Source organism: Macadamia integrifolia, chromosome 11 (genome assembly GCF_013358625.1).
Source record: "Macadamia integrifolia cultivar HAES 741 chromosome 11, SCU_Mint_v3, whole genome shotgun sequence".
Lineage (NCBI taxonomy): Eukaryota > Viridiplantae > Streptophyta > Magnoliopsida > Proteales > Proteaceae > Macadamia > Macadamia integrifolia.
Genome location: NC_056567.1, coordinates 24587047 through 24606061, shown reverse-complemented (window position 1 = coordinate 24606061; position 19015 = coordinate 24587047). Strand labels below are relative to the sequence as shown.

Below are 19015 nucleotides of genomic sequence, written 5' to 3'. Positions count from 1 at the left end.
ATCGGGTGTTCTGGCGTGACATGATTTCTGTGAAGGAATCCGATTAGTGCACATGCATAAACAAGGTAGCATATAATTGGAACACATGCATGCATAGTGGGTCCCACATGTATACAATAGGCAAAATTAGGGTTAGGGCATGCATAAGTGGGGTCCACACGTATTAAGATCCGATCGCACATGTATCCCAAAGGGGTACCCCATTAAAGTAACCAAATAAAATCTTAGATTTAAAAAATAAAATGGCTTATTTTCCAAAAGAGTCCACCGGAAATAGGGAGTCAAACCATCGGAAATATGGTTTAATCCACCGAAAGTATCAGTGATATTTTCGGTGGGCAAAACAGAGGCAAAAACCTAACTTTTCTCTTCATCGGAAATAGGCACGGGAAGCATGCCCAATGTTTCCAATGGGCTATTTCTAGTGGCACCAGATCGGCCATAAATAGGCTTAGGTCTTGGCTTATTCACACAAAACCCTATTTGCTCTTGTGAGAAAGGTGTGGAAATGGCCAAGAAGTCTTTTGCTACCCATTCCCTACCTTCCTCTCGCTATTTCGCGATCGATCGGTGCCGCATTCGCTTCCAAGGTATGTTTTCTCTCTCTGTAACCTAGTTTTTGTGATTTTCTTCTTTGTGAGTTTTGCATTCAGCCATTTAACAAGGTTTTCCATTCCAAATCCTTAGGAGTCATCTTGCAATGATGTCTGGACTTTGTGTACACACCCAACTTGCTCTTATACAAGAGGAGCAAGAAGTCGCTGAGCAATTCAACCCCATTCTGTTCCGCTCTGTGGCTGAGCAAGACCATTGGGAACTTTTCAAGTGCCACAATGTGGACCCAGGAATCTATGTGAGGACCAATGACTTACGCGCATTTTGTCTCCGTCAATGGTTTGATGAGGTTGGGTGGTATCGTATCTTAAAACCCAACATATACTACTACCCCACATTGGTCAGGCTATTCTACTCCTACTTGCAGTACATGAATGGGGGTACCGCAGAGATGTGGATCATCTCCTATGTGAAGGGGGTGATACCTTTGACATGGGACAGTTGGATAATATTCTGATGGTTAGTAATGCCGGCGACCTAGTGTACTGCCCACCTCAGACTCCGGCATATGAATTTCAGAGTCCCGATACCTTTCAGGAGATCAATGACATGCTGACTAAGGAAGCCAAGGGATGGAACCGTTCAGTCAACTATTTTGCTACTCCAAAGGTTGTCTGCCATGCTATTCAGCTGAATGTCCTCCCCACTTGCGGACATTATGATGAGGTATCCGCCCTGTAAGCCTATGTGACATACTGTGTGTACATGGGGTGCAGATACGTCTCCCTTATCTCCTTATGTGAACCATGGTACTTCAGTCCGAAGGAGTGGATCGCCTAGCGGGAAGCCTATGCTATAGAAGGATATTCATTGACATCTTCCACTGCTTTGGGGTGGCCTTAGAGGGAGAGGCTCGCTTGGGTGAAGAGGTCACAGACTTCAACTAAGACTCTGAGGAAGATGACTATAGATCTGAGGGAGGTGAAACCTATTCTAGGAGAGGGTTAGCAGCCTATAGAGGTAGAGGGTGGCGGTGCTGGTGATGTTGGTGGAGGTACTGGTGGGGTAAGAGGAGAAGCTGCTGGGTTGGTGGGGCTCCACCACCTGATCCCCAAGCTATGGGTTCTATGGCGGCTTCTACATCTCGGAGTGCTAGGGGTGCGAGGCCTTACGGTCTTAATGATGTTATGGCCCGTCTAGATACCACTATGTCACTGATGAGGAGCATGGATAACTGCCTCGAGAGCATGGATATGACCTATTATCTTATAGACAATAGAGTGGCCTCCCTAGAGGCTCAGATGCAAGCGATGGTCTTCCACCTCAGCATTCTGGTGCCTCCTTTAGGAACGCATGGTCCGAACCACACTTAGGGCCAAGGATAGAACCAGTAGCAGTAGTGGCAAGAGCACCAAGAGTAGTGGCATGTTTGCCACCGTAGCTTTTAGGATTTTCCTTTCCATGTTTTATTTGAGTTTGATGTTTTAGGTTTAGTTGAACTTTTATATTATGTCATTTGGTTCAGTTGTTCACTTTCCTAGACTTAGGCTAGTTAGGATTTCCTGCTTTCAGTACTTTATTTTTTTCTTATGAAAGTGTAAGCCGTGTTTGCAAATTCTTTATTATAATGAAACGACTTTAACACCTATATTTGTCTCCTAATTGTGCAATTTCTATTATTGTTGTCTTGAGATTTTATTTAATCATAATTTCCCCAAAATCGTGGTTTGGCAAAGATTGTGAGTTAAGGCAGAGTATCGCGCTCTGATACTATAGCTGTCACACCCCACTTTCAGTAGACCAACCCAATTTACCATTAGGAATATTGACGGTGTGAGTAAGACACGTACCTATCTTACAACCTACCAGGATCTCTGATAGCAGTACCTTAACATTTTCACAATCTCACAACACAAACCAACATAAGCAACGGAATCAGAGTATAGTAACGGAATTATAAATAAAATGGGAAGCATCTATTGGTAATATAATAGCAATAACCAAAGTTATTCTGTTACATTCATCTATGGCATATAATATAATCTCAAGAAAATATACCATCCACAACTATATCCAAAAGTATCAAAAGATGATGTACAATCTCATGGTGCGGTATAAGCACAATGATCGCAAGCACAGTCCTGATCATGCTTCTCCACTTTTGGCATCCACCAGTCGTTCACACCGTACTCCGACCCAGAAGATATTGGGTCACCCACCATTGGAACCACGGTACCTGCATCATCATTTAAAAATGGGTATATATGTGGGGTGAGCTTTCCAACTCGCTCAGTGAGGGGTGGGGTCAAACACATCCAAGCAAGACGATAGCAGTAATAATTTATGATGCATGATTGTGGAAATTAAACACATAGTCCATGATGCTCATGATGCAGTTCATTTATTTATTATCTATCTAACAATACAAACTAAGTCTGGTAAATGCTACTATGACGCATTAGGTTGTATCCCTCTTATCGGAAACGACATCGACTACGCAGCGATACAAACCCTAGCTGTGATTAGAAGCCTGTCGGTCCCCATATGCATCCATGGATCACCCAACAAACCCCTGATAACCCCCTCCTGACAGTCACGGCACCGGTGACACATCGGCCACGTCGAATATGTTCTCGCCTCTGAAAAAAATCACATCATACTGTAGGAGTGGCACTTCGGAAAGACACATCAAACATACCACAATGGGTTGTCTAATACTTCAACCCCTGTTGGTAAGCGTGCGTAGCCATATGTATACTATATGCCTTCATAATTATACAGTTAGTTTAGATTACACGATACCGAAGAGACTTCAGTCACAAGGTGTAATCCATCTCTAAATACAGTCCTAGGTACACGATACCAGAGAGACCTTGGCCACAAAGTGTAACCCGAGACCGTTTACCTAATCTAGCATACATATCACAGTTGAGTATAGACTACGCAACATCGGCAAGACATTAGCCATGAAACGTATCCATTTCCAAATGTAATCCCGGTGTACACGATACCAGCGAGACCTTAGCCACAAAGTGTAACCCGCAACTACAACTAACTATAATGCACATAATCAATGCATGAATGCAATATACATACGGCAATCACAACACTGGTACCATTTCAGCCACGTCAGATTTTGTCTCGCACACACACACACATCCAAGCACAAGGTAATCATGATACTGTTATCACCTCGGCCACACATGATCCCATCATACATTTCCATATAATTCATATCAAAATCGTAAAATGATAATGTAGCATATCATAATCGTATTTGAATAATTACAATTAAACATATAACTCTAAACATGTGAGCAATTTAATGATAATAAACATTTTAGAAATAAACACAGTCCATCCCTCACATGTTTTATGATCGGGTGTGTTTAGGTTCAAGTATGACCACTGATTAATCAATTCAATTCTGGCTTCGGGGCACGTGCACGTCACTGTCCTAGACACAAATGAAATCGTACATCAGTATGCGTTGAAAACATCGGGAGGGACCCACACAGGTCACCCCCAAAGGGTACAGACACTGTTCTTAGGTGACAATATTGTCACCGGAAACACCCATTGGAAACAGAGCATTTCCACCGAAAATATCAGTCCTGTTTTCGGTGGAGGTGACAGAGAGCACTTAAGGCTCATATGTCCATCGGAAACAACCCACCGGACACAGCTATTGTGTTTCCTGTGCCATATTTTCAGTGGACACAGAAAAGGTCCAACTTGAATTGGGGTTTTTCGACTCAGGCCTGATTGCTTGGATTTGTTCTGTGGAATTTATAGGAGATATTCTTAGCATCATTCTAAGCCAAGAAAATTACAATTCCACTAAGCCGTTTGGGTGATATGTTGATCAAACGATTGAAACCCTAGTTGGCCTTTTGGCATTACATATTGCCAGAGTTCACCGGGCTTGGTTTGAGCTCGGCAACCACACCGGGAGGATAGAACATTCATTCTACAACCTTGACATAGTTTGTACATCAAGATTCCATCCATACCTAGCTTTGTCTAGTCAAAATAAATAGAGAGTGGCATGAGAGGTTGTACTTACCTCTGGCAGTTATTCCGGCAACAAGGCGGCAATTGGCACCAACGTAGGCCTCCAATCCCCTTCTTCTTCCTCTTCTTCTTCCTTCCTCTCCTCTCCTACATTGGACACAAGGGAAATGAGGAAATGAATCATCATTTCCCAATTTATAACTTAAGTGGGCCTTAAGGGTCTGTTTGGTTTGGACCTCTTTTGAACCAATCGGGTTAAATGAAATTCATGGCACAAGGACTCACCCATTTAGGTCCACAAGGTGCTCACATCACGAGAAAAATGTGGAGGATGATTTGTGATCATCCGAAGTCATTTACGATGCAAGTGGCAGGAGCCATAGGCATCGGAACCTCGATAGCAGCATGTCAACCCACCAAAAACAGGCACTAGATTCAGGCCCAAGTTGCTTTTGGTGGCTTGTTTCCGGTGGCCAAGACAGCTTATTGTCCCATGGTTGGCCTCGCACGGGTAGCTGCCCTCAGACATGCTCAAGGCCTTTTAGCAATTATGATGTGTGCCAAAAATCAAGTGTGGGGAGTCAAGTCACTTACTGTCTGAGATCGGAAGGTATGAATCCCCTCCAGTTAGATAGACATGAAATACATGAACATGTAGGGTCTTCTCTACCCCTTTCGGTAATGCACAATCACGAGTCAAACTCCGACGTACTTTCGATCTCCAATCTGAGGTCTGTCACAACAGTTTCAAATTAGACCGGATTAGGGCATGGGTTTAACAATCGGTTAGACCAATCATAGATGATATTAAGCATATTGTCTCTTATTTTGATGTTTGTCAATTTTCATGTATTCCAAGGGTTGTGAATATATCAGCAGATTCCTTGGCCAGGAGGGCCCAATCTCTTGCGAATAAGATTGTTTGACCCAATTCTGATCCTTGTTTATCTGTATCAGTGGTACAGGTCTCAAGTGTGTAAACCGCCTTTTCCTTATGGTTTTTCTTTCTACCAAAAAAAAAAAAAAAAAAACTAATTTACCCTATGTCGGAATGAATATATTTATCTATTCACCTGGCATAATGACGGAGTCACTGGACATGTACTGTAGGGCACTTCCGGAAGTTGCATGCCCCAATCCCGTTCCCGCCATGTTTAGCCGGGTAAAAAATATCACCGATTTCTCAACTGAAAACGGCAGTCTTGGTTTTGGTGCAAAGCTGGTTCTGACTTACGAATGATAAAATCTACAACAACATTCATCTTCCATGATTGCGTTTGGTGCGATCTTCCGGTGCTGCTTCATCTATGGATTATATGAAAGAAGATTGCAGCGGTCAGTCGTTCCGTTTCTTCCTCTTCCTCTTCCTCCTCCTCCTCCTCCGCTGTTCTTCGTTTTCTCAACAATTCTTGTCATGTCTACTAATTTTAGCCAGGGATTCCACTGGTTTGTGAGTTTGGGTTTCTGGTCTAGGAGGATTTGTTATAGGATTTGATATTGAAGTTCTTGATGTTTTAGGTATGAAGACTGTGAGCTTAGTCCATTAAAACTTCTAGGGAGAGGAATTGAACCTCAAGTGATGTTACTGCACTCACTCACTCACTCCCTCCTTCACTTTGATGCAACTGTTTAGCTGACGAAACAAATTCCGGATTTTCTTTCCCTTTTGAAGGATGTCACTCGATCTAAATGTTTCTGTTGCTTTACACTTGTGCTTAAGCTGTAGATGTTGCTGGCTTGTTGTACGGTTTTTTTTTTTACCTTTTTGGAGGGATTCTTTCTTTTGTTTTGAGATTGATTCATTTGTTCTGTCAAAAACATTCAGTCTCAGACCTCAATTGAACTAATTCTTTCCAAATAATCAATAATTTAATACAATTCAGTGTCTTGAAGAAAATTGTTGTAAAACTGACTCTTAGGCTAACATTTTTATTGATACATTCAACAGGAGCTGATGATCTTCCAAAACAAAATATTAGCAGTACTTAAGGGCACCTTTTTCTATGACTCAAGAGGATTCCCTTTGAAGCAGTACCTCGAGGAATGGATACAACCGACTTGGAGTTTCAAGTTCATGGTATAGAGATCGAAGCATATAGTGCTATATTGAGGGCTTTCAATGCTCAATCTGATGCGCTGTCCTGGGTAAATCATTCATTGAGTAGATTTCACTAGTTATGTTGTTTCCCAGCTTTATTGATTGTCTATGATGGTCTTCAACTCTTTTATGTATCTTTCTGAGGTTTATGCACTTCTCTTTCCTTTAGTACACATGCATTTCTATGTATCTTCTTAAAGTGATATACACCAATTTGTGTTATATTTCATCTTGTCTCTGATGTAATATAACTGCCATAACGATTACATACATTTCTTTTACAGGGTAAAGAAGAGCTTATTACTGAGCTACGGAAGGAACTTAATGTTACAGACCTCGAACACAGAGAACTCCTTGTGAAAGTTGATTCAGATAATTTGATCAGGATGATAAGGTATTTGTATCTCTTATTTCTGTTTCAATAACCTAAAGTTATATTTTCTTGAATCAGCTGATCGTATAGATGGTGAATCCAGCGTCTTAGCTATTCTCCCCCTTTCTTCTTCTTCCTCCTCGTCCATTTTCTCTGTTTTATCTTGATGAATGTCTCGATTATTCTTCTTCAATTTTCAGTATATTTTACACAGGGAACAGCGGAAGTGTACTGCTGGTGAGAATGGGTTACTCTGTAATAAAGTGAATTCCTCTGGTCCTAAGCCTAATTCAGTGGCTTATGCTTCCCACAAAAGGTTGAAAGCTTCCCATGTTCCTATGTCCTCATCTCCAAAATACGTACATCATTGTCAACCTTCACCAACAGATATTTCTTCTTTAGCTGCAGTAAGTATGAAACCTCTGTGAAAAATGGTTTTTTGAACTGCACCATTTTCATTTCTTTGATTTACGGATGCCTCAACTGGATTGGTATGTCAAAATTGTATATGTACATTTTGGAAGCAGCAGATTGTAAATTTGTATACAATTTTACAAATCTATAATAGCTTGAAGATTTTCACTTTTTAGTCAATCCGAATTTTTTACTAAGTGTGGTTTTCCTTCTTCTTTTTTAATAAGTGGGGGTTTCTTTCTTTGGTGTGATTGTTTGGGTTATTTTTGGATTTAGTCAAGTTAGGGTGATTATTATCACTGGGTGTTCTAAGTTTAATTGCAGTTAGTTTGTTGACTTGTACAGAGGCTGTAAGATAACAATTTACACGATTATTAAGCTTTCTAATATTTTCTCTGAGACAGCAATCCTATGTTGCAGCCTATATGTTTTGGAGTCAGACTTATCTAACAATCACATCTGATCTTCCATCTGGGTAATATAGATCTCCTGTTTGGTAGGGTATGTGGACATATTAAGCATAACATTTATACACTAGTCCAAGAGTGCAACTGATGCAGTACAAGGCCAGTGTAGGGGGAGAAAGCACCAAAAGGGCCAGCACAATCAGGCCCCAATTTAGGCTCTATAACTCAAGTTATAACCAGCCCACAATAGGCCGCGACTTAAGTTACAGTCAGGCCCATACACTGGTCATAACTTAAACCCATAAAGGGCCTGTGTGTAGCCATCGGCCAGCAGGTTATGAAGGATCTTTTTGGCTGATTGCATGGGCCCATGTTGGCTGTTGCTGAGTTACTACAAGCTATCTTAATTACTATTTTATTTAGTATCTATTGTGATTCAGTTATATATATATATATATATTTTATTGGCAGTAGAGTCATAGTTAATGTAATAGTGACTAAGTTATTTTATCAAATTTCTATTTCCTTGTAATAGCATTGGTTCTCCTTCTAGAAGATCCTAAGTAGTTTAGCAACAAAGTAATCCCCATACATGGTATGGTTAATATTCTTGTAGTTGTTGATTGGTTGTTATAATTAAAGAGAAGGGGCATGCTTCCCATGGTTTTGATGCTTGAAGAGTTGCTCTCCTGTGAGAATCTCAGCAAGTCTCCCCCACAAGAAGAGCCTAGCCACCATGATGACCGTCAGAAATCCACCCTGAGCCAATTAGGCTTAACTGATGGTGAGAAAGGAAACCTTGGACTGAGCTCTGAGTATTCTAAGTTGCTTACCTCCATTTTGGCTGGGTTCTCCTTATATTCTGATCGGTGAGCCCCTCTATTGGTCCATGGGTCTCTTTCCTTGCTAACATGGACTTTTAAGCTATTAGTGGATTGGTCCATGTCTGAGTTGAGGTGGCTGATCTCATAGCGGCTAGAGATCCTAACGGTTAACTCTACCACAGCTACCCTTGGGTTTGGCGACTATGGCCCTATCGGTTAACTCATCCGTGGTCATACCTGAGTTAGATAACTGTTAACCTAACCACAATTAGGTTTGTTAGTTTTGGTTAGGTTCAGAGGTGGTTATAGATGTCACAATCTCATAATAGATTCGAATGACACATGGATGGTGGGTGTGAGTTTAAGTAGCGGACACTTGATCGAGGCTTATGGTGAGAGTTGTCTCTGGTTTTGTGGTCATCTTGAGAAGGGATGACCGCTTGTGGTCGGCCTGGGAAAGGATGACCATAAGCGGTGAGAGAATGGTTATCTCTGAGGTGGATAGAGGGTTTGGTTTGGTCGTCTTTGATTATGGTTGGAGGGGTAAGTACCAACCACGGTAATGTGGGGCCAATGGGCCCCAAGAGAACCAACCCGATTGGATGTGGGCCCAATTTAAAGAAATAGCACAAATATCAGAATCAATGGCAATTTTGTAATATTCGCAGAATTCTCAAGGAACTATTAGCAAATAAAGAAACAATAGGATATGGAAATGATTATCATTTATTGGCTAGGGACAAACTAGGAATAGCATTCACTCGATGGCAGGGTGTGAATAAGAGGTTAAGGAGGGGTATTAATATGGAATGAAACAAAAGACTGTCACAAAAGACAAAAGGCTTATGTAACGTATGAGTTTAGAGGGGTAATATGGGAGTGGGACTTAAAGTATAGGATAGAGGAGAATATAAGAAGAGGGGAAGGGTAACCTTGGAAAATATTAATATGACTTTAACACAAAAGGACAAAAGCAATAAAGAAGGACAATGACTAAGAGAGGAAAAGAAACTTTAGGTCTTCTTCTTCCTTGAGACAATAGTGGTGGGAACCAGGAACTCCTCAATTCGATCCAGCAATGAATCCGTTAGCCCAACTTCTCAAGATTTTTTCAGATTTGAACTCCCAACCCTTTGTACTCTAAAACCACCACGAGGATCAATGGTAGTAGCAATCAAGAAAAGTGAATAAGACCCCTGAAACAAGACCTGGAAAAAATCTTAGAACAGCTTAGTTGCAGGTCAAGGTTTTCCACATTTGGTGCAGTATTGAGAACTTATATGATGGGGTTTTGGTCGCCTAGAAGAGGGCTTCCTTCATTCATAATCTCAGTCCAAACAGATTGAGGGAGAGGCAGATCGACCCACCTGATTAGGACAGCGGCTGTCGCCCAGAAACAGAGTACAGGTAACAGTGGCCCAAGGATTAAGGACAGGTTGAGTTACAGGGTTCTGGTAGTGAACCAGAGGTAGTTGCAGACCTAGCAGGGGTTTATCTTTGATTCCAGAACAGAGAGGGAGAGAACCAGGGAAGGAGAAGAAGAGAGAGAGAGAGAGAGAAGGGAAAAGAAGAGATTCTCCAAGAAGAAGGAAGAGAGGGGGTGGGAAGGAAGAGAGAGCCACGCAGGTCTTTCTCAAACTTAATTCATTCTTCAATAATCAACTGATTCATTCCTTGGTTACATGCCTTACTTATATTAAATCAAAATAAAAAAGACTCTTAAGACTGAAATAGAAAATCCTAATTGCTTCTTAAATTAAAGTCTAGTAAAATAGAAACATAATAAAACTAAAATTGAAAATTTCTACTGACCTAATAGCTACCCTAAAATAACCTAAAATAAAAGATAACAAATATTCTCAAATAAAATAAAATCCTATTAATCTTGAACCCAAATTAGTAACTTGGAACCCAAATTGGATATAGGTCTTGGTCTGGGTTCTGGAGCGGGTTTGGGTCGATCCATCGGAGCACTGGTGCATCACACGGCTTCCGTTATTTGGTCAGAGAATGGTACGTCATGCCTGGTCGGCATTATCTTTTGGGTTGCTCCGTGCATGTGTTCATGGCTCAGTGGCCGGTCGTATTATGGTATATCAAGTATTATTCTTATTTATTATTGATATTTTTATTTATTTGTTACTGTGGATTGGTAGGTTTTGAAGGTTCAGTGGATAAATAGGATTTTAAAGGTGAATGTGCTGGGTGGCCGGGTTGGAAAGGTTTTAGGTTTAATCAGTTAGCGTGTGCTATGTTTTGTCTTTTGCAAATACAAGAGGTTAGGTTTTGATAAGATGGGAAGATAAACTGGTCTGATCCATTGTTGGAAACTAGGTTTTCAAACTCGACTCGCCCTTACAATAATTTGATGACTCAGCTGAATCATTTTGAGTCATTTTTTTCCCCATTCATAAGTAATAGAGCTCTTGTCGAGGTTTACTGCAATATTCGGTTTCTGTTTGACCTGTGCAAAAGAGCGTCGGTGAGATTTATGGTAGTGGCTATCTTATGCCACTTGTCATGGGCAACTGATATTTTAGGGTCTAAGCAATAATGATCTATTACGTCAAGCCTAAACAAAGGGTCTTGAGATATGTGACATAATAAATGGGAAGCCCAAGCGTTCACATCATCTGTGAGGGGGAAATACCTGCCATGTGACCATGGAGAGAGGATGAGAGAGATGGTTATTATTTGTTGGGAATAGGATAGAAGTCTCAAAAGTTAAAATAACTCATTAATCTGAAGGTAAAAAGCTAATTCAACCTTCTTCTTCTACCACTCCCATCCCCTTTCTTTGTTTCTTCCTCAATTGACAAACCTTTTACTCTATAACTTTCTTCTGTTGGAGCAAGCTGTGACAAGAGGTGCAGTGCCTGGATCATCGCCCTGTTGTAGGGCTTTTATTGTCTTTGGTTTACCCAAGTCTGTTCATGGCGATTAAGTTCAACCGGGAGGAAATTGGTGACCTTACAAAGATTGAGTTGGACTGCTGGAGGGGGCACCAACTGCGATCGACAAGAAAGATGGGAAAATAGTTAAGGGCGGAAGAATAGATTGGGGGGAGCAGTTGAGGGAGGCATTCATCTTGAAGCATGGTTCTGCCCAACTGGTTGTTTGTACGAGGTCCCAACTCCATTACTCACCATTAAAGTCCTACTCCACCTGTTCTGCTCCTTTTTTTTTTTTTATTAATTTAAATGTTTAAATTTTATGCAATGATTTTCTTCATTCCTGATCCATCTCCATCACCATCTCCAGCTAAATCTGGCAATCCTTACATGAATCTATCTCTGTAACCAAGTATCAAATAAAGACCTAACTTGGTGAATTTTTTATGACTCGGACTAAAATTCCGAGTCGATGGAAGCTTGACATGACTCGGGCGAGTCTGGTAATTTTCTAAGCCTGGATGAGTCTTCACGACTCTTGATCACTTTTTTATGAAATTTTGACCTGACTTGGTTGACTCATCTGAGATGAAACATGGTTTTCCAATAATGGTCTGATCATTGGGGGAGTATTAATAATAAAAAATATTATTTATTATTGTTATTATTTAATTTACTGCGGATTGCTAGGTTTTGGAGCTTCAGTGGATAAAATAGAATTCTTAAAGTGAATGTGCTGGATGGCCAGGTTGGAGAAGTGTTACCGTGTGCTATGTTTTGACTATTGCTGATACAAGAGGCTAGGTTTTGATAAGATGGACAGATGATTTTGTCTGATGATTCTGATCATTGGTATGCGGATTTCTTTTTTCAGGATTCCAGTAATAAAAGGAAAAGAAAATTAGGAAGAAGAGAAGAAAGCCAGATTTAACTCATTAATCTCATTTAGCTTACCGTATCAGATTTAGTTCTTACTGTATCCTAATTAGCTGACTTAGACAAGCTGCACTGCAAGCAGTACAGCTGCAGGAATGAGAAGAACAGGCTGATAATTGGGCTCACAGTTCTTCAACTGGCCATTTGGTTCAGGCCAGACCTAGCCCATGGTCTGGGTGTTTGCTGGTTCACTCAAAAACAGATCGTGGGGTTATATATTGGAGTTTCTATTTTGTTACTTAGTGGTTGCTATTTTGGTTACTTGGTTATAATAGGCTAGTTACTACTTAAAGTTAATTCTAGTTTTTAGTTGCTTGATGTACAAGGCACCACTACTACATGTGTGGGTCTATTTTAGTAATTTATATTTTATTACTTTCATTCTAGAGGTAGTTTACTACCCTTTATATTGTTCGGAGGCCTTAGAGCCTTCCCCACGGTTTTGAAGATAAGTGAATGTTGGCTTTGAGCCTTTATTTGCTGTGAGAAACAGTGGTGTATGCCCTCTCAGTTAGTGAGAGACTGACCAAGGCTATAGGTGAAAGGCCTTCGTCATATCTCCTTCTTCTTCCACTTGTTTCTACTTTAATTTTCCTGCAACCCTAGGCCTTATTGAAGCTGTCCGAAGCCTATCTTTGGGGCTGTGCCCTGCTGAGTTATCATGGTGGAGTTGCTGTTGGTGTTATTCCCACTGCTTTAACATACCTTGTGGTACCCTGTTTTGAAGCTCTGTTGCAGCAGCATTCAAACCCTTATATTTTTCAATCTACCCCACAAATCCTTGTGAGGTTTAGCAGAGTTCTTCCATTGTTGAAGACCTTCCATTCACTAGAAGTTAGGGTATTTCTAATGGTTAGTTCTGCTACAAGTTAGTAAGTTACTAAATCTGTTCTTACTAATTTCATGTCTTGTTCCTATCTTTCAATCTAACCATTAGTTTAAAGACATACTAGAAGAGATGTATGTATCCAGCTGACCAGGGTTTAAAGTATCTGTTCGTATCATATTGTATCATATCGGTATCATTGGGTATTGATACGTATCATATCGATACATGTATTGGTATCTTTAAAAGGGTTACTATATGAAAGGTTTAAAGTATCGATCTGTATCATATTGTACTGGTATCAGTGGGTATTGATACGATATGCTGTACCAATACTTTAAACCTTGATCCAGCCATCAATCTCTATACTTGATTCTAGTTTGGTGTTAGTCTGGCCGTTAGTTTTTTAGATTTGAATGTTGCTAAATCTGAGACCTACTTTTAATTTTATCTAACCCTTGGATCACCATCGGACTTGGAATATTGTTTGGTAGTTCCATTATGCTAACCCCTCCGGTCAACCAGAACTTGGACTTGATCTAAGCTTGGTTCTTTGGTCATCTATCCTTTATTGTTGCTGGAATTTATAACCTACAGCCCTGCTTGTGTGAAGGGGGTATTTTTTTTTTGTAATTACTTGCTGTTTTGGTGCCTATTAATAGCATTTTGGACATCAAAGTCCATGGGGGTTTCCATCCAGCATCTTTGCAAACTCAAATTGTAAGCAATAATATAATATTAGTTTCTATTTAAAAGTGCAAAAAGGGAATGTCTCTGTTTGTCTAGTACCTCTAACAGTTAGGAGGAATCTTGATAATGAGTCAAGAGGTGTCAATGGGCCAGGTTTTTTAAAACCCTTGCCCAACACTAAGGTATTTTAACTCAACCCAGGCCCAGCCCAGCCCAGCCCAGCCCAGCCCTAGGTTGGGCTGGGATATCTCAGCTCAGGCCCAACCCTGTCAGGGCTTCAGGCTCAACCCAACCTAGCCCAGCCCTGATTGGGCTGGGCTGGCCTGGGTTGGCCTTGATTTACCCTGGCAGTATGATGAATTAGAAAAGGGAAGTAAATAAGTAAATATCATAAATCATAATGAGGGTGGGTGGTGTGTAGTGGTGAATTAGAAATATTTGTGAATTAAAAAAATATATGTATGATGGTATGGGCAAGGATTAAAGTATCGGAATCGGTCGCCGTATCAGTCGGTCAAAATTAAGATACATATTGGAGGGTATCGTATCGTATCGGAGATATGCTAAGATACGCTAAAGATACGCACATAAATGGATAGGAAACACATTTTTATACACTTTTGCATAAAAAAAAAGTTAAAAAAAGCTATATATAACATGTAGAATGCATAAATACTTAAGTAGAGGGTATTGTATTGATAGACAAATATATTGAGTTGAAAATGTTCAAAATGATGAGGTTTGAGTTTCTTACAGTTTTTTCTTTCTTCATTGCCATTGCCACTGTGATGAGTGCCATGAAGAGTGTCGTGGTGGTTCAAATCCTTGGTTAGGACCTTCTTCTTCAATAGGAGCAACTACGACTACGATGATGTTCTACACTTGTCGAATATAGGCATAATATTTACCCCAGTCGAAATATTTATGGTAGTGGGTCTCCCATTCATTGTAGAATCTTCTGTACTGCTCAAGAGTGGCCAATGTTGGTCCTGCATAAGTCCCATATCCATAGCCTGAAGAAGCACCTGAAGATACATGCTGGCCGTGTCCATGTCCGTGTCCGTGTCCGGATGAGGAACCAGCATGATCTGAACTTCTGTACTGCTCTGGATTGGCAAATGATTGTCCTGCATAAGTCCCATAACCATTGGCTGAAGATGTATCTGAAGATACATGGTGTCCATGTCCGGATGAAGAACCAACAAGATCTGAACTAATGCACATTGACTCCATGCTACTCATCAATGCAGTAGCACTCTGATTGTGGGATCACCTACCCCTCCGACTATAAGACATTGGTTGTGTGCGAGCACCATGATGACTATCTTGGGTTGCATGTGTAAATGCAACCTCCTCTGTGAAATGTAGTGGTACATAAGTTTGGCCACCACCACCACCACCACCACCACTACCACCATCACCACCACTGCCACCACCATCACCACCACCATCACCACCACCACCACCGCCACCACCACCACCACCGCTATCATCATCATCATTTCCATCATCATCATCATTATCATCATCATCATCAGCAGCAGCAACACCATGCTTGTCTTGATCATCATCATCACTATCTGGTTGAGTTACACTATATGTAGCACCTGATCTCGTCCTCCTAATATCGCCATCATTGAAGCTATCATCATCCTCTTCCATAGCTGATGGTGCTTGGGTTTCATCATCAACAATATTTTTAAAATCTTCATTTATATCTCTAACGAGGTCATCTATAATGGGATCAGGTGTGGTTTCTCGTCGATCTTAAGATAATTTGTCCAACACTAAAACATTTTCAGTCTCCTCAATCCATCCCCTAACTGGATCTTCCTCGTCGAGTATGTGGGTGATGTCAATTGGGTTGACATCAATATCATCCCCTGATTTCTCCAATTCTAAATATTTCATCTTCAATTTCATGTTGTAGTGCACATACACTAGTTTCTCTAGCTTCTCATAACTCAGACGATTCCGAGGTTTGGTGTGTATCAATCCGAACGTACTCCAGTTATGTTCGCAACCACTTGAGGATGCCGTGCATGATAATATTTTTATTGCGATTGGCCTCAAGTTTGGAGCGCTCCATCCATAGTTCATCCACCAATCAGCTGTACAAAGATAATTGCAACATTAGGAGTTTGAAATAAATTTGAAATACAAGGATAGATGATTAAGCCTAAATTACCAGGGCGTTGTGTTCCTATAGCACGGATAGCTAAATGATCATTAAACCTTTGAGTGGCCTCTCGGAAGTACTTCACCTATACATGTATTAACATATTAATATGCCACTCAATGTATTAAATATTAATCAATTATTCAATATGTAAGTTTAGTAGACTACTAACCTCTTCAACTGCATCTTTGGTCGAATCAATATTAGGAGCTAACTTGTTGATAACATCCTTCAAAGATTCCATCAAATCTTTCCTAAACCTTAAATTGTTCTTGTAGTGTAGATCTGGATTCAAATAATAGGCTACACATTGACATTGTTACATATCACTTATTGTTAACGATTAAATATATTAAATTACTAATAAAGTAACTTATAAATTTAATTGAGAAAATACCTACCCGATGAAGGTCTTGAACCAAATTATTTTCCCATCGACGATTTATAATCTTCAAAAATTCCTTAAATGACTTTGGGTTCTCCTCTTCTATCTTTTGTTTGACAACTTCCATACAATGCACTATATTTCCCATCGTCTGTGCCTTATTACCATCAACTACTTTAAGTATCACAAATAGTGGTTGCATAATCTTAGTAAATCGGTATATCCTTTCCCAAAATTTTGTTGAGGTGATTAGGTCTTGAATAGTTTTTTCAATTTCAGTGGTTGCATATCTACTACTGAACCACTCATTAGAGGTGAATGACTTAACTAGCCCTTCCTTCCGTTTTTGAATACTATCAAGTGCAATATAATTTGTTGCAAACCTTGTTGCTGCGGGCCTCACCAAGTCACCTTTTGTGTACTTTCTCATCAATGTCAACACCCAGCTGTGATTGTAGATGAAGTTGGTGATCATCTTGGCATCAGAAACCAATGTCTGCACTTTGTTCATTTCACTAATGTCCTAGAACATCAAATCAATACAATGGGCTGCACAAGGTGTCCAGTATAAGGTGGGATACTTTACCATAAGTAAAGTACCAGCCTTTTTGAAATTGGAGGCATTATCAGTTACAACCTGGACAACATAATCTGGCCCAACTTTCTGAAAAACTTCATCCATTAATTTAAACAAATACATTGAGTCCTTGATATCTGAGGATGCGTTGAAAGACTTATGGAATATTGTTTTCCCATCACAATATATCAGAAAATTGATGATGGACATCCTCGTCGGTCCACTCCACCCATCACACATGATGGTCACTCCATATTTAGGCCACTTGTATTTAAACTCTTCAATGTATTCATCCACCTCTTTCATAATAGTATCTAAGTATGGCCCTGCAATTTCATGGGGTGTGGGTGGCTTCACATATTTCCCACATGTCTGAATCTCCTTGACCATAGCCTTGAAGTACGGATCTTTAGCTTTATGAGGTGGAATCATAGAACTGTGGAACCACCTAGAGATTGCTTTCCCAATTTTCTTACTTAATGTTTTTGGTTGGAAAGCCTCTTCAATCCTTTGTTGCCCTTCATCATGATGTTTATATGGTGCATCTCTCATATCTTTAATTTCTAGGCTCCTTTTCCCGTTACCTTTACCACTGGAGGCAAATTTGTCAAAGATGCCCTTCACAGTGCCTTCAATATCTACACTTGGACGACTTCTAGAGCCAGAACCTTGTTCATAAATCAGCGGGCCACCACACCTAGGTCCTACAGATTGACTTCTTCTCAGCTGTTATGCTATCCATTATTTTTCTTTTGCTTTCTCCCTTGAAATATGCATCGCTCGTGCAAGCTGTTGATCTTCATCCTCTGCCTCCATATCAGATCCTTCATAATCCTCATGATCCCTTAGATTCTCAACCAATCTATCATCTTCTTCAACAACTATTTTTGCTTTATCTCTACTTCCCCTTAAGTGCTTCCTCATTGCTTTGCTTATTTCATCTGGACACTTGTTACATTTGGCAACATTAGAAAATCCTCCAGCCAAATGTTGTTTATGTCTGGTAATTCCACCTCTTAGGTGAATAGTATTACAGTAATTGCATTTTGTACACAACCTATTGCCTTGTACTTTCTCGGCTGTAGCCCATCCAATATCCCTAGTCCGTTCTTTAGGCACCATCTTCCTACAAAGATACATAATGAATCTTAATATGCATATTTATTGATTTAATATTTAGTACATAATAGCATTTTTTTAGAAACTAAAATGAGATGCATCCAAAGAAAGAAAGATTTTTTTGTGTTTTTTCAAATTTACATAAACTTGAAATGCACACTTTTTTTTGGAAAAAATTGTGCATCTAATTTTACATCATGGTCATTAGCCAAGTAAATTATATATATTTTTTTAAACTAAAATGAACTGAATTTTATAAAAAAATTGTATTTTTTTAATATTTTTGTTATATTTTAATTAATTTTCGAAAAATAAAAAATAAAAATACAAACTATTTAGAAAAACTAAATTTTTTTTATAGAAGTTGTAGATTAAATGTTTTTAAAGAACATAGAAAAAATCAACAAAGTGTGGACCAATATATTTGAGTATATCTAAGAAATAAAAAAAAATTTGAGACCCTCACTTTTTTGGGGAAAAAATGTGGGTTTCATTTGAAATCATGTATTTAGTAATTATAAGTTATGACATTATTTTTAAGAGTTGAATGAACTAAATTTTCTAAAATTTTTTTTTTAATTAATTTCGGAATAAAAAAAAATTAAGAAAATATATTTTTTTGAGAATAATAAAAATTTTCCATGGAAGTTGTAAAACACTTGTTTTTACATAACATATAAAAAATCTAAACATTTTTAACCATTGAGCATGAGTAGATCTAAGAAAT

General features: G+C 39.5%; 1 protein-coding gene across 2 annotated transcripts in view; it reads left to right on the top strand.

The window, feature by feature from the left end:
- The first annotated feature begins 5660 nt into the window (after window positions 1–5660).
- LOC122093739 (protein EMSY-LIKE 1-like) overlaps window positions 5661–19015 on the top strand; it is a 42546-nt gene continuing 29191 nt past the window's right edge. For both annotated transcript variants that reach the window (XM_042664197.1, XM_042664196.1), the window contains exons 1-4: window positions 5661–5904; window positions 6518–6714; window positions 6952–7061; window positions 7255–7447. In XM_042664197.1, the coding sequence (XP_042520131.1) occupies window positions 6613–6714; window positions 6952–7061; window positions 7255–7447 (405 nt within the window). In that variant the 5' untranslated portion in view covers window positions 5661–5904; window positions 6518–6612. The remainder of the gene's footprint in view (window positions 5905–6517; window positions 6715–6951; window positions 7062–7254; window positions 7448–19015) is intronic.